The 16,762-nt window shown below is 45.0% G+C and overlaps 1 protein-coding gene across 1 annotated transcript in view; it reads right to left on the minus strand.

The window, feature by feature from the left end:
- KCTD19 (potassium channel tetramerization domain containing 19) overlaps nucleotides 1-16,762 on the minus strand; it is an 89,013-nt gene that overhangs the window by 23,250 nt on the left and 49,001 nt on the right. The window contains exons 7-10 of the mRNA XM_061594650.1: nucleotides 16,207-16,367; nucleotides 9,255-9,358; nucleotides 5,816-5,958; nucleotides 3,596-3,679 (exon numbers count right to left, since the gene is read on the minus strand). Coding sequence (XP_061450634.1) covers nucleotides 3,596-3,679; nucleotides 5,816-5,958; nucleotides 9,255-9,358; nucleotides 16,207-16,367 — 492 coding nt within the window. The remainder of the gene's footprint in view (nucleotides 1-3,595; nucleotides 3,680-5,815; nucleotides 5,959-9,254; nucleotides 9,359-16,206; nucleotides 16,368-16,762) is intronic.

Consider the following 16,762-nt stretch of genomic DNA (forward strand, 5'->3'; position numbering starts at 1 on the left):
AAAGGGGGTGCAGAGGAGGAGGATTGCCTCTCCTGCCGCAGGAGAAGGGTGGTCTCCCAAGCCTGTGGCAAGGACCCGTCGGACGCAGCTCGGGGACCCCCGGAGCGGGAGATCCGGCAGGCCACGTGCGCGACGGGGACGGTCTTGGGAAGAGGCTGCGTCGAAGGGAGTCCTCGTCCCGAGAGGCCTGGGGCTTCTCCGTGCACCTTCACGGTGGAGGGTGACCTCGTCTGCCTGGCTGGCTGCCTCGTAGAAAACCGAGTCGAGGAATTGCACACATGGGGCCTTGCAACAAAACGGGACAGGAGAGTCCCGGGCCCTCCCCCGCCAGCCGGTTCCCACGAGGCATGCTCAGGTCTCATTCGGCGGGAGGGGGGCGCACGGCTCCCCATGCCAGCGGTTTCGAACTATGGGTTGCTCCACAGATTCCTATGGACGGCTTCCACTTCCATAACATTTAAGAAGCGAGGTTCGCCTGGTGATCGCTTTATGGTCTTTTTGGTGGCAGGTGAAAACCTTTGCATTTTTAATTAACTTTTGACAGTCTGGACCTCATGTTTAAACTGAGGTTTAAATTGTGTGTCAGTTTTTTAATTAATTTGTTATTGTTCTATAATAATTTGTTACTATACTGTATTTTATTTTAGTTGTTTTGTTTTGTGAGCTGCATTTGTGAAGCTATATGAGGCAGCTACATAAATGCAGGGGGGGGGAAATAAACCTGGAAATGACCCATTCAGATGATGTTTCTCTCTACCTTTTTCCTGTCCATTGGTCCCTTCTACCATCCTCCTTTTTTTGCCCTCTTGGGCCTTGAGCACACTTAGTCCCCACTGATCTCGCCTTAGGGCTTTTTAAAAAAAAAATTGTAGTTTTGCAAGCCTTGGGGTTTCCTGACAGTCTTGTGTGTGACTGGTGCAGGTCTGACACTCAGGAGAATTAAACTGGAAATAGGAGGAACACACTCACACTGAATGGGAACTTGAAGGAAGGAGGGAAGCGGGGGAGTTTCAAAGTTCTCCCTTCTTTGGCCAGAGGCACAAGCCGCCATTGGAGGAGTCCCTGCTGGTGGCCCCCATGGGCCAGAGGCACGGTGCATATTACTAGTAGCCTTGGGCTGTGTTTTGGGCCCAAGCCTGCGGGACTCCCTCCCACTTGAGATGAGACAGGCATTCTCTGCTGAACATCAGGGGCATGACAAAGACTTTGTGGCTCCAGCAGGCATTTTCAGGTAGGGTTGTTTATGACTAAATTTTATTGTTTTGTTTTCTGTATAGTTTATGTACACTGCACAGAAATGCAAATGATTAAGTGGTATATAAATGTCTTGAATAAGTAAATCAGCTGAGGTTGATCCATGGAGTGCAACTCTACCTGAGCCCAGCTCAGTTATTCATGCCATAGTTAATCTGAGGCTCAGTTACTGCAATAAGCTTTATGTGGGGTGGCTTTCGAAAGCAATTTGGCAAGTGCAGCTGGTCCAGAACACTGTGCCTGGTTCTCTAACAGTAATTTGACAAGTTATATCCTGCCTGTATTGAAACCAGTTCACTGACTCCCACTGAGTTTCTGAGCTCAATTCAACATGCTGGACTTAGGACCCAAATGTGGACTGGACCACTTTTCCCCATATCAATAGAATAAATAAATAATAAAGTAAATGTTTATTTATATACAGTAGGGCCCCACTTATACGGCGGGTTAGGGACCAGGCCCCCGCCGTAGAGCAGAACCCAGACTATAATGGGGCTGTTGCGCGAAAATGTCGCAAAATGCCACAAAATCGCAAAATCTGCTTTAAAAAGGGGAATTTCCCACCGCCGCATTAGTGGAATGCTGGAATGCGAAGCACCGGTAAGCGGGGTCCTACTGTAAGTCACTATATTGGAATTGTGCTCTTTGGGGAAAGGGGCTTGCGTTGTAGGATATGAAATGCAACCAGAAATGCAGGCCTGGTGACAGAAGACCAGAGGGGCCTTCCCAGCACATCTTCCCCCATCCCCAGGGACAACTCTTCCCATCTTGCCTCAGCGGGGCTGGCACCAGGCATGCCAGGGCCCTTGGGCACCTGTTTGCTGGCTCCACCTACCTGTCTCTTTCGTCTTTTATTTATTTATTATTTGATTTATATCCCACCCTTCCTCCCAGCAGGAGCCCAGGGCAGCAAACAGAAATGCTAAAAACACTTTAAAACATCATAAAAGCAGACCTTAAAATACATTAAAACAAAACAACGTTAAAGGCATTTAAAAAAAAAAAGCTTTAAAAACATCTTTTTAAAGAAGGGATTAAAAACATAGTATTTAAAAAAACACATATTAACAAGCAATTGTAACACAGACGCAGACTGGGATAGGTCTCAAAAGGCTTGTTGAAAGAGGAAAGTCTTCAAAAGGCACCAAAAAGATAGAAGAGATGGCGCCTGCCTAATATTCTTTTGAGGCTGCGTGCGGTGTTCACACATCCCTGCCATCAACCAAGATGGCGCAGGGGCATCAGCCCCTTAGGGAAACCTTGGCTGCCATCTTGGTTAATGGTAGCCCAGCGCGCGCAGCCGCAAAAACCAGGAGAGACAGGTAGGTGGAGCCAGCAAATGGGCAGGCGCCTTGGAAGCTCTCTCCCTGCACAGATCGCAGAAGGGGAGCGCTGCTCCTCCCCCACCTTATTGAAAGGCCCCTCAACCAGGGCCTGACCTGGCCGCCCTTTGGTGCCGGCCCTGTGCCTCAGTTTCACATTTTCTGGCCCACACCTGCAGAGAGATTGCATTTCTATTCCACTCCTCCCAAAGTTGGATTTTTTTTATGATAAGAAAAAAAATGGAAGCAGCACTGGAGAAATACAGAAAGGTTATCCAATGATGACTGTGTCATGGAGAGTCCTTGTTAAATGGGCACAACAGTTGAACATTACAAAATAGCCCCAGCCCCAGATAACAATTCTGACTTGCCTTAAAGGATTGTTAAGACAGTATTCAGATCATGTGCTTTGGACTCTCTAAGGGCCAGACTGGTAAACAAGTTGTGTGAGGGGGGGAGATGTTTAACCCTTTCCTGCCATTCAGTGTCCAGGGGCAGCCATGATTTCTCAATTTCAGTGTTGCAGTTGAACAATAGTAAGTGGTGGTGGTTGTTACCTTAAAGGATGGCTGAATTAATAAAGTAATGAAATTTGGGACAATCCTTAAGTCTTAATAACAGCAAAAGACCAGTCTTAAAATGCAGGAGCTGTTGCAGGGCTTTTGAGTGATTTTCATAACCTCTTCCCTATTCCCTCCCATACTTTACTGTATTGATACCTTCTGGTCTTTAACATCAGTTTGCCCCCAACGGCGGGTTTAGGGACAAAAGGCAGTCAGAGAAGGCTTGGTTTCCTACCCAATATCCGCCACCTGATTAAATGTGCCTCCTGGTGGTTAACTACAAACATGCAGACTGTACATTCAGGGGCATCTAGCAGATGGGGCAGCCACTCTGCATTACTTAAGGCTGGCAGAGGCCCTCTGGCTTTCTGGGATTCTGCTTGCTCTCCCACTCTCTGAACCTCAGTAGTTGGTATGGGATTTTTAAAAAATTAAGTGGAAAGAACCCAAACATACCTGTATGTGTCATATTGATGAAGGGCCTCCACAAGAGAAGGGATCTGATACTCCATCACTTCCTGGCACAGAAGAGACCATTCTCTAACAATTAGAAATAAAACTCAAGGCATGTTTATGCAAATCAGCTGCACAGAGAGACTCCCTGTCAAAACTTTGTAAAAATATTCTTGGTTATAAACATGATTGTGCCATTCAAATACAGACAAGTGCCCTAAAAACAATGTTGCCAGTGCCGCCTTCAAATATCAAGGCGGTACATGTTCCTTCAAGAGCTAGGAAGCTGCTCCTCATCTTGGGTGTGAGCCAGAGAAGGGGATGTTGGCCTGCTTACTGTGAAGGTCCATTCTGGTCCAGTGTGAGGGATACATCCAGATGGTCGTCTCCACCCACTACTCAGATCAAGCAGGATCACATCACAAAGCTACAAAGACTTGAGTAAGCAGAGATGGCTGCACCCCAGTTCCTTTGTAGTGCCAAGCTTGAAGAAGAGTAGGTAGAACAGACAGTGAAGGAAAGACATGAAGTTCTTTCAGAGAGCTTCCTCTGACATGTCACAGCCTAAACACTCTGCAGGTCCTATGAGGCCCCAGCCGCTTCCACAGGATGGGCCTGGATGTATCCCTCCCATGGCGTCAGAATATGGACTTTTCCAGGAAGTAGCCAACATTCCATCCTCTGGCCAGTAGGTAAGGAGGCATCCAGATTGGACAAGCATAAGCCAATTCCCCTCCTTGAAGGGGGCTGGGATTAAATGTTAGCTGTGAGTTTAAGTCATCTGGAGACTTGCTGCAGCCTCTCTGGCCAAAGGCCACTTCTGCTGAACCCTAAGCTCCCCATTTGTAAGGCCTGTTAAAGGTGGGCGTCAGTGCCCACAGGACTGGTCTGCAAATTTCAGGAAGTGGAGCACTGGTGAAAGGCTGCCCTAGCTGCAGCTGACCTCGTGGAATATGCCATGACCCTTACAAGAGTCAGCAAGTGCTGGGCCTTGTGCGCTGTGGAAATACAGGATTTAACCTACCTGGCCACTTCATGTCCGACCCAGGGAGTCAGGGCTGAAAAATACAAAAAGACAGTTGGACTCCCTAAAGGGCCAGGTTCTCTTGAGAGACCATAATTGTCCAGGGTGTGCAACACCTTCTCAGAAGAATGGGAAGGGTTATGGCAGAGAGACAGCAGGTGCAATTCCTGCTCTCTGTGAAAGGTGGAGTTGATGTTGGGCACAAAGGAACAGTCTAACCTAAGGATCTTTGGTCCTTATGTGATTTCTGACCGAGAGCACCTGGAACTCAGACTACACCTAGCCAAAGTGATGACAAATAGGAATGCCACTTCCTGAGTCAGTATCTTCAAGAGGACAGAATGCAAAAGCTTATATGGTTTCCTGGCAAGGCCCTCAAGAGTAGCCTTCCCTGATTGCTCCAAAACCAAAGATCCATCCCTAATTGTCCTCACAACCCAGAGATACCACATAGACCTTTCCCTCTTCACAACAGATGAAGCCGGCCACCTATGGGAGGTTCAGAGTGTGTGAGAAAGAGAATGGCCAGATGAGAAGTTCAGCTGGCCTATGTGAGGCAGGAGAAGGAAGTGAGGTAAGTCCTCTGCCTGCTCAAGTCTTTCCAGCGGGTGTCTCCCTCCCACTGGACAGAGAAAGGTTGCTTCTGCACCAGCCTTTTTCTCTAGAACTGTGACCATTTTCATTTCATTGTATTCCAGGATTTTCTAAGGGTGGAGAAGCATCCCCCCTTTTGCTACTCCATTCATTTCCTTTATTAATTACCTCATTCATTGCATTAGTCTCATGAGACACAGTTGAAAGAGATGGATATGTTGAAATTAAGGGGAGGCATGGTGATGGTCTTCAAATCTCTGAAGGGCTGTGAGTTATGCAGAAGATGGAGCAGCCCTGTTTTCCATTAGGGCAAGACTAGAACCAAGGAGCAGAAATTGCAGAGGAGCAGATTTCATCCAAACTGATGGCTGTTCAACAAAGAGCATGCTACTTTAGAAGATGGTGGGCTCTCCTTTACTGGAGGAATCTAAGCAGTAGCTAGACAACTACCTGCCAGGGATGCTGTAGTTGCAAGGTCCTGCATTATACTGAGTACAGAGTTGCACAGACAACCTCCAAGGTCCTCTGTGATTCTAATCACACTGTTAATATAATGCATAGCTAGGCTCCTAGCCATCATACAACATGGTAACAATTTTACTTACTTAAACTCAGAAGGCAAGAATAGTTTGCCAAATCTAAAAAAGTTGAGGATGTGTCGAAAAATTTGTCCATCTCCATGGATGAGGAGAGTCTGACCATAGGCAATCCAATAAACTTTTCTGCAATTTGACAACAGCTCTGGAAACTGGTAAAAAACAAAATTAAGACATTTAAGAAGAAACAGAAACATAACATGTTTGAAAGATGTTTTAAACCAGCTTTCTTTCACCAACTCACAATGAAACACCTCTTAAAACTTTTCTCCTCACTAAAGAAAATTTATTGTAGCTTATGGTTCAGAGTATTCTCCTAAAAGAACGGCATGTGTAATATGTGGATCACCTGCAACAATCACATCTCATATTATTTATATAATAAATTATTTATATAGAGCTTGGGAACTGTCTTCAGTTTGTGCATTATTTATTTGATTGATTGATTGATTATTTGATTTATATCCCAACCTTCCTCCCAGCAGGAGCCCAGGGCGGCAAACAAAAGCACTAAAAATTTAAAACATCACAAAAACAGACTTTAAAGTACATTAAAACAAAACAACTTTAAAAACATTTTTTAAAAACCTTTGAACACATCTTTAACAAAAGGTTAAAAAACATATTATTTAAAATTAAAAGGTTTAAAAGCATATAAAAAAAGCAATTCCAACACAGAAGCAGACTGGGATAAGGTCTCAACTTAAAAGGCTTGTAGAAAGAGGAAGGTCTTCAATAAATGCCAGAAAGATAACAGAGATGGCACCTGTCTAATATTTAAGGGTAGGGAGTTCCACAGGTTAGGTATTGCCACACTAAAGATCTGTTTCCTATGTTGTGCAGAACAGACCTCCTAATAAGATGGTATCTGCAGAAAGCCCTCAACTGACCGCAGTGACTGACTGAGTTATGAGGAATAAGACAGTCTTTCAGGTATCCTGGTCCCAAGCTGTATAGGGCTTTGTACACCAAAACTAGAGCCTTGAACTTGACCAGGTAGCTAATAGGGAGTTAGTGCAATTCTTTCAGCAGCGGGGTGACATGTTGGCAATACCCTGCCCTAATGAGCAGTCTCACCGCCGCATTTTGCACCAGCTGCAGATTCCAGACCAACCTCAAGGGTAGCCCCACTTAGAGCACATTACAGTGATCCAGCCTGGAGGTTACCAGTGCATGGACAACAGTGGTCAGGCTATCCTGGTCCAGAAACAGCCACAGCTGTCTTACCAGCCGAAGCTGATAAAAGGCACTCCTAGTCACTGAGGTCACCTGGGCCTCTAGCAACAAAGATGGATCCAGGAGCACCCCCAGACTATGGACCTGCTCTTTCAGAGACAGTACAACCCCATCCAAAGCAGGCAACTGTCCCAACCCACAGCACCTCTGTCCCAACCCACAGCACCTCTGTCCCAACCCACAGCACCAACTGTCCCAACCCACAGCATCTCAGAGTCAGTTTATTGGCCCTCATCCAGTCCACCACTGAGTCCAGGCAGCAGTCCAGGACTTGCCTGGCCTCTTCCGATTCAGATGTTACAGAGACATAGAGCTGGGTAACATCATTGTACTGCTGGCACCTCACCCCAAGGGCTTCATATAACTGTTAAACTGCATGGGGGACAAGATGGTACCTTGTGGAACCCCACAGCACAACTGAAAACGACCCTGGATATAGGATCAGAACCACTGTAAAACAGCTTCTCTGATACCCGTCTCACCAAGTCGGCCCAGAAGGATACCATGGTCAATGGTATCAAAAGCTGCTGAAAGATCAAGTAAGAATAACAAGGTTGCACTCCCCCGTCCTTCTCCCGATAAAGGTCATCCATCACAGCAACCAACTTCTATTCAGTCCCATAACCAGTCCTCAACCCAGACTGAAAAGATAATCTGTTTCATCCAAGAGTACCTGCAATTGCTGTGTCACAACCCTCTCAATCACCTTCCCTAAAAAGGGGGTATTTGCGACCGGTCGGTAGTTGTCACAAACCAATGGGTCCAGGGTGGGCTTTTTCAGGAGCGGTCAGATAACTGCCTTTTTCAGGGTGGCTGGAACCACTCCCTCCTGCAATGATGCATTGACCACACCCTAGATCCAAACCCCCTCAGCAAGCTTTAATAAGCCAAGAAGGGCAAGGGTCAAGAGGACACGTTGCTGGCCACATCATCACAAGCACCTTGTCCACATCATCAGGCCGCATCAACTGAAACCGTTCCCAAGAAATTGCAGCAGACGTTGCACTGGACACCTCATTGGGGACTACAGTAGATGGGGATGGGGCATCAAGAATGCTACGGAGGTGAGCAACTTTACCCTCAAAGTGCCTTGCAAACAATTCACAGTGGGCCTCCGAAGGGTCTAAGACTCCATTTCCTTGAGTTGATGTCAGCAGACCTCTGACAATACGGAAAAGCTACACTGGACGGCTACTCGAGGACGTGATGGAGGCAGAGAAGTGGGCCTTCTTCATCGCCCTCACCACCACACAGTAACCACGGTTATGATGTTTTACTCATGCCCGATCAGCCTCACAGCACGTCTTTTGCCACTTGCGTTCTACCCGTCATCCAGCCTGTTTCATTGCCCTTAGCTCTCTGGTGTACCAAGGTGCAAACCGGGCTCCACAATGCCGGAGAGGGCACTCGAGGGCAACCATGTCAAGAGCCCGAAGTGCCTCACTGTTCCACAGCGTGACAAGGGCTTCAACAGGGGCACCTGCTCTATCTGCTGGGAACTCCCCCAGGGCATTCAGGAATCCAGTGGATTCCATTCGTCTCCAGGGGCGGACCATCTTAATCTGTCCACCACCCCTGCAGGGAAGGATTGGAGTTACAAGTCTAAACTTCACCAGGAAGTGGTCTGACCATGACAATGGGGTGACATCCACCCCCTCATCTCCAGACCACCCCTTCCTCCATCTGGAGCAAAAACCAAGTTGAGGGTGTGCCCTGCCCTATGTGTTGGGCTGGTGACAACTTGAGAGCTCCATGGTCGTCGTGGTGGCCATGAAGTCCTAAGCCAGAACACTAGAGGCAGCCTCAGCTACATTACCATGGCACCAGTAATTATATTTGCACACAAGGGCCCAGGTTCAATTTCAGGCCTCTCCAGTTAAAAAATGTCAGCGCATGAAGCTCCCTTGTCTTGTCTGGCTGGCTGGAACTCAGTAAAAGGCAGCTTTATGTGTTCATATGAACTGCACTGCCAACTTATGGGGAGGGGAGCAGTTCACATTAAAAGAGACCTGTCTATAGAAAGTGTCAGAGACAGGATTAGCTTAGAAGCTTTTGTTCCAATATGCTACGAGATAGGAGCTTTTTAGGGCAATCTCCCACATGTATTCTGAAGCAGTTAAGTCCAAGGATGGTAGCACCTCATGCTTTTAGAAAACTGGCTCTAAGGTTCAGACTACTGAAAGGCAATGTAACACATTCTTAAGAACAGTACCTTCAATAATGTTTGCAAGTAAGTTGCATACCAGTGACTTCCTACATACACTTTGACAATATGATGCAGTGAAAAGATCGTTATTTCTGCTGCCCAGTCTGCATCTAAAAGACAAACAGAATACAATTTTAAATATATTGCTGCTTTTGTACAACAGCAGTGTGTGTGTGGGGAGGGATATGGTTAACACCCTTGATCTACAAAATTCCTATCTATTGCGAGATCATATAAATATATATGTTTTGCCCATTCATGGAGTAGCAGATATTCTACAGAATTTGCAGAGTGATGAAGAAATCATTCTTACTCTTCTCTTCCTCCCCTCCTTTTGACCTTAGATTAGGGCAATGTTCAGATAGCCAATTTGGAACTCCAGCCACACCTGCCTGCAGGAGAGCACTCATATACACTATTCAACACAATTTGGTGTCTTGCCCTCTTCTGTCAATGCTTAAAGGTAAAGGTGCCCCCGCACTTGTAGTGCGAGTCGTTTCCGACTCTTAGGGTGACGTCTTGCGACGTTTACTAGGCAGACCGTATATATGGGGTGGGATTGCCAGTTCCTTCTCCGGCCTTTCTTTACACCCCAGCATATGCCGGGTACTCATTTTACCAACCACGGATGGATGGAAGGCTGAGTGGACCTCAACCCCTTTTACTGGAGATTCAACTTCCTCCTTCCGTTGGAATCGAACTCCAGCCGTGAGCAGAGCTTTCGGCTGCATTACCGCAGCTCACCACTCTGCGCCACGGAGGATCTTCAATGCTTTCAAAGCCACATTTGCAGTGGCAGGTCAAAATCTGGTCTGGTCTTCCCTTAGCATATGGTGGAATGATAGGCATGACAAAACTGCTGGAAGTTTAGTGCAGGGGACTGGCTCTGGCCAACAGACCAGATCCCCAATTCTCCCGGCCCTGTGGGCCAACCTGTCAAAATTCAAAGGAGGTCACCGTAACTCTCAATAAGCTGACTGATACTGGGAGCACACCTTCAAAGGGACTTGCTGTAACCACTGATCAGTGGTTACAGGGACCCCAGAGGCACCTGCTTGCCCTCCTTAAAAAGAAGATGCTGGACTAGATGGATCTTTGGTCTGATTCAGCAGGTCTCTTCCTATGTGTAGAATTCTGTTTTGAGAATCACCGAATAGTAGAGTTGGAAGGGGCATATAAGGCCACCAAGTCCGGGCCCCTGCTCAATGCAGGAATCCAATTTAAAGCATACTGGACAGGTGGCTGTCCAGCTGCCTCTTGGATACCTCCAGTGTTAGAGAGTCCACCACCACCCCTCTCTAGGTCATTGGTTCCATGGTCGTACCTGTCAGCTCTGCACTGAGACAGCAGTGCCGGTGGGGGCTGGAAATTCCTGGGGAGTTACCAGGGCGGGAAAGTCCTTAGCTGGCAGTCTGGTCGTAAATCTGCCAGGCTAGCAAGGAGGAAGCAAGATAAGGGCAAGGCCCGTCCTAAGCTTACGTGCCAAGCCAGAAGTCCAGAAGCGAGGTCAGTAGAGGTCCGGGTTCAATTGCCAAGGGGTCAGTCCAAGGTAAGGTTCAGGGAATCTGGAAACACACAAAGCCACGCCTGACGTTGTAGTCAGCAACAAGCTGCAGCCAAGGTTTGTCTTTTAAGGAGCAGGATGGACAGCAGGTGTGAGCCCTCAGCGTTTTGGCCTTAAGTGGACAGGCCTGCCCCTCTTCTGCCTGACCTTCTGCTGTCTACGTTCTGCAGATGAGGGGGGGAGCATCCTGTTCACTGTCTGCGTCTGGCTGAAGGGCCTCAGCTGTGTCTGGGGTGCTCTGCAGCTGAGGGGGAGAAGGAGCTGGGCCCTCAGGAGTTTCCTCCGTTTCTCCTTCTGGGTCTGCTGCTTCTGGGTCTGCTGCTGTTACTCCCGAGTCATCCTCGTCTGATGAGTCCTCTGACGGGGCCATGACAGTACCCCTCTAACAGGAAGTTTTTTCTGATGTTCAGCCAAAATCTGGCTTCCTGTAACTTGAGCCCATTATTCCATGTCCTGCACCCTGGGACTATCCAGAAGAGATCCTGGCCCTCCTCTGTGTTGCAACCTTTCCAGTACCTGAAAAGTGCCATCATATCTTCCTTCAGTCTTCTCAAGGCTAAACATGCCCAGTTCTTTCAGTCTCTCCTTACAGGGCTTTGTTTACAGTCCCCTGATCATCCTTGCTGCCTTCCTCTGAACCTGTTCCAGTTTATCTGCATTCTTCTTAAAGTGCTGAATAGAGGGGAACCAGTACTTCATGCCATTCAGAAACTGTACTTCTGTTAATGCAACCTAAAATAGCATTTGCCTTTTTTTGCAGCCACAGTGCACTGTTGTCTAATATTCACCTTGTGATCAACAATTCCAAGATCCTTCTCGCATGTGGTATTGCTGAGCCAAGTATCCCCCATTTTATAACTGCATTTCATTTGTTTTTCCTAGGTATTGAACTTTGCACTTGTCAAATTTCATTTTGTTGTTTTCAACCTAATGCTCCAGCCTATCAAGATCCCTTTGAATTTTGTTTCTGTCCTCCAAGAGTATTAGCTATCCTTCCCAATATTGTATCATCTGATAAGTATTCCCTGCATCTCCTCATCCAAGTCATTAATAAAAATGTTGATGAGCACTGGGCCCATATGATACCCCACTTGTTACCTCCTCTGTTTGAGAAGGAACCGTTGATAAGCACTCTTTGAGTACGATTCTGTAGCCAACTGTGGATCCACCTGATAGTTGTTCCATCCAGCCCACATTTAGCTAGCTTGCTAATCAGGATATCATAGGGCACTTTGTCAAAAACTTTGCTGAAGTTGAGATATATTAGGCCCACAGCATTCCCACGGTCTACCAGGGAGGTTACCCAATCAAAAAATGAGATATGATTAGTCTGGCACGATTTGTTGTTGGCAAATCCATGTTGGCTTCTAGTAATCACTGCATTGTTTTCAAGTTGCTTACAGACTGATGGCTTTCTAACCTGCTCCAGGATTTCCCCAGGGATTGATATCAGGTAGGCCGACTGGTCTGTAGTTCCCAGGTTCCTCCTTTTTGAAGACTGGGACAACATTAGCCCTCCTCCAGTCATCCGGCACCTCACCCATCCTTCATGATTTTGCAAAGATAATAGACAGTGGTTCTGAGACTTCTTCAGCCAGTTCCTTCATTACTCTAGGATGCAGTTCATCGGGCCCTGGAGATTTGAACTCGTTCAAAATTGTTAGGTATTCCTTGACTTTTTGTCAATCTCAAGCTGCAATCCTGCCCCTTCAACTTCATGTTTGCCAGGAGGGTTGTAGATCCTCTTTTGGAAGAAGACTGAGCCAAAGTAGGAATTGAGCACTTCTGCCTTTTCTTTGTCATCTGCTATTATTTTGCCATCCTCATTGAGTAGCTGTGCCACCATTTCTTTTCTTTGTCATTTACTATGGATGTACCTGAAGAAAGCTTATTTTTTGGTTTTAGCATTCCTCAGCTCATTCTCAGCTTTGGCCTTCCTGACGCCATCCCTGCAATTCCGTGCCACCTGTCTGTGCTCTTCCTTTGTGGCCTGCCTTCCTTCCACTTCCTATATGTGTTCTTTTTTTTTTCAGGTCATCTGTAAGCTTTTTGTGAAGCCACATTGTATTCTTCTACTGTCTCCTCCCTTTTTTCCTTGATGGAATTGTTTGCAATTGTGCCTTTAAAATCTCCTTTTTTAGAAACTCTCACCCATCTTGGACTCCATTTCTCATTAAGGTTGTTTGCCGTGGGACCTTACTTAACACTGTTCTGAGTTTATTAAAACTGGCTTTCCTGAAGTTGAGGGTATGCGTATGGCTATACTCAGCTGCTGTGTATCTATGTACAATGACTTCAGATTAATCTACACAGTTGCTGGTTATTTATGAATAGTCTTAACCATCACTTGCAGACAAAGAATATAGAAGAAACAATCTACAGAATTCACTTCACATGTTGCTGGTTTCTGCAGATTCTGTGAGGTTACTGGACCACGCTTAATGCATGAGCAAACTACACAATAATCAGATTGTGCTGAAGTGTGCACATTCTCCAGTATTTCTTGGTGGCTATGCATATCACTCAGAGCTTTCTAGATAGACACAAATTATGCAGTGTAGATAATTCTGCGAAAATGTGATCTTTCTCTGAGGTATCTTAGATGATGCGTATCACCTGGAAAATGTACAAAATGCTGTCAAGATACACACATCCCCCAAGGCCTTTTTGAGATATGTAGTGTTATAGGATTGGGGGATTGAGATTGTTGGCTATGACATCACAAGGCTATGTAAATATGTTATCCATGTACTGAAGTTATTTATTAATATATGTCCTTATATGGTAAGGAGGGGGGGCTAAAATGAAATGTTAGGGAGAGAGTGCTTGGCGTGAATGTTTCTGATTGGGTGATGGATTCTATGGTTGTGGAGGGGGCATGAGTGAGGGATCTTTTAAAATAAGTAGGGAGGTTTGTCCATTAAAGGAGTTTGGTTGGTTTTATTCTGGGGGTTTAGATATATACTTAAGAGGAGGAATTGGGGTAGAGGGTGGAGGTTGGTCTGAGGGCCATAGAGATTTATTCGGATAGGGTAGGGTAAGGATATATTATATACAGAGCTTAATACCATATTTAATGTTTTAAAATACTCATATGGAAATAATAAAATATCATTTTGTTTACCTTGTTCCATACTCATGCCTACTGTATACAAATCAGATAGTGAGGTGGCATAATAGCAAATGGTACCAAGTCTAATACACACAATCTTCAGAGTCTCTTGGTACATATAATGGGGAATTTTATATATCCACGTATATAATCATAGATATGAAGGAGATATATGTTTTATGATCATAAGGAATTAAGCATAGGCCTGAAGGTCTGTTGAGAACAGGCTCACAGAGAATCCTAAAATCTATAGAGCAAGCAGGCAAAGTAAACTTAGTTTGAACTCTTGTGTTCTTGCCAAATTGGCGGGTGCATGACTGACATATATTAATTGGTCTATTGTTCTAATTCAAGCAAGCATTTAAACTGGTAAGCAGTGACTGATATGATAATGGTTTTAATCCAGGGAAATGATTTCTTGTGTAGAGCAAGAACTCCATCTAGGGGAAAATTATGAAACATGTATTAGAAGTTATAATGAGACAAACAGTGTGATTTTATAATGATTTTAAAATAATCTAGTGTTATAATTCAGCATTAAAAGTGTGTTTTTCATGGTAAAAAGGGAGTGAAAGTAGCTTGTCTTTTCCATTTTCTCTGAGACTGAGAAACAGGAGCTGGATTTGGAATTTCCCAGTGTATTTCTTAACTAAGTGAACTTCCAGCTCCTTAATTATAATATTTCCTAAGTATTTTACAGTTAGAAATGGGATTTCTGAGAAAGTATGACATAAGAACCCCTATGGCAAAGGAATAGAATTGAGGGTGCTCATACATTCCCAAGCACCCTAAGTTGAGGCACCTGTTCAAGGAACCTGTTCAAATATCTCCAAGTGTACCTGGGTCAGTGTGGCTGATCAGAACAATGAAAATACAGGGATGTTTGAAAGCACATTCACAATGGTACTGGCCTAAAAATTCATTAGTCAAGGTGGACAGCAGGACAATGGTGGCAATGTGATGGACAGAATTTTGGAATTTGCACTGGAGTTACCTAATGCTTTCTGATTGGTTTGGAACGATTGTAGAGAGGAAGAACTGGGCAGGAACTCATGAGATTGGTGAATCACTGTCACATGCTGTAACTGTACTGTATAAAAGAGCCTGCATACAGTGTCTCAGTGCAGTCTCTCCTGGATGTTTCTGGGAGGCTGTCCCTGCATATGCTTGTAAAGAATAAAGACCTACCTTTTTGCTCCAAGCCTGTCTCTTAGAATTATTGTTTTATGGACCCCTAGCAAAAGATCCCAGGAGGAGAAAAAATTCTCCATCACATACTTTAAAGGTGTTTCATTGTGAAACTGGTGGTAGCATTATATAGGGTTGCCTCACATACAACCGAGCAATAAATATAACCACAACTGGAATGGGGGTATCCAGAATCACCCAGAGGCAAGGGTGGGAAACTGTGGATTGCCCAGGCTGTGAGTGAAAACATTGCACATAAAGGTTGGGAAGTACTGTACATGTGTGGAGAGTAGATTCTATAGTGTATAGAGATAGACACCCCCCTCTTCTGCTGCAGGAAGGCCCTCTTCATTCTAGAGCCAGGTGGCTTGTGTGTGTTACTCTAAGTGTGGAGCTGGCAGCTGGAAAAGACAGAGAGAGGCTTGCTTGCTCTCTGAGTTGAATCCCAAGTCATGGCTTTGGGATGCCTCCCTGGAATCTGATGGGGAAGCAAGATCTGTTGGACTGTTAATGCTGAGAACCTCCATCTTACACTCACATTGTATATGTGTGTAAATAAACCATATATCCTAAAAAGACTCCAGACTCCACTGACCTTCATTCCAAGGAAACCAAACCCTGGGTAAGTACAGGAACCCCTCACACTGCTTGAAGATTGGGGTGCATGCAACAGTACAATGATCAAGAAATGTGTACAGCTTCCTCTTCATAGAATGATTATATCCACTTTCTCAATGAAGTGTGGTAACTATGCATAATGGCTGTTTGTCATGCATGTTAATTGTTCAATTCACATTATTCCTAACATATATACCTGTAGGGGTGATGATATGTGGATTTTCACATTTGTGTGGAATTCTGATTGTGCCACAATAAATAATGTTGTTATGAACATATATACACTCTCTTATCTAAAATGTAGTTATATTCCTTATAAAGCATCATATACTTTGTGGAGAATGACTAATTGTTTTGTAACAACCATTGGATCAAACTGAAAGTTCTTTGGTAGATTGCTCCACTATTCAGTGTTACTTATTACTCCTCCCCATTAACATTCAATACAAAGGCTCAAACTAGAACAGCTGACTTACCTTTTTCCATGGTATCTAAAGGTGTCTTTTGTTTTAGAAAAGTCTTTAAAGCATCTTTCATTGGCTCATATATGATATCCATTTGATCCAAATAGGCACAGAGTTCAGGAAGCTCAGACATCTTTCGTATAAGTGGCAGTTTGCACGTTCCTAACCAATTCCTTTGTATATAAAGAAAAAAGGCTTACAAGAAATTCACCTATTACTTCACCTATTTTTGCATATTTTCTAAAGACATCAATTGGCCTATCTTTGCCACTGTCTTGGCTATACATGGATTTTTTTCCTATTTCACTTAAACCAGGTGTACACCTTTGCAATTGTGCTTCAAAAGACTAGTCACGATGGCCACTGGAAGGCAAACATGGACAAGAATCATATTAATTAATCATAAAAGTAAAACCAAATAGGTGTGTAATCAAATGTACTAGACCAAGATACTTCCCTACATGTTTCGAATCCACCAGGAATTGTCCTTCTCAGAGATAGGGCAATTGCTCAAAGACGTAGCCATGCTCTTCTCATTGAAGAGATTCCTCTGTCAGTTTCTGCACAG

The sequence above is a fragment of the Rhineura floridana genome, chromosome 13 (assembly GCF_030035675.1).
Source record: "Rhineura floridana isolate rRhiFlo1 chromosome 13, rRhiFlo1.hap2, whole genome shotgun sequence".
Classification (NCBI taxonomy): domain Eukaryota; kingdom Metazoa; phylum Chordata; class Lepidosauria; order Squamata; family Rhineuridae; genus Rhineura; species Rhineura floridana.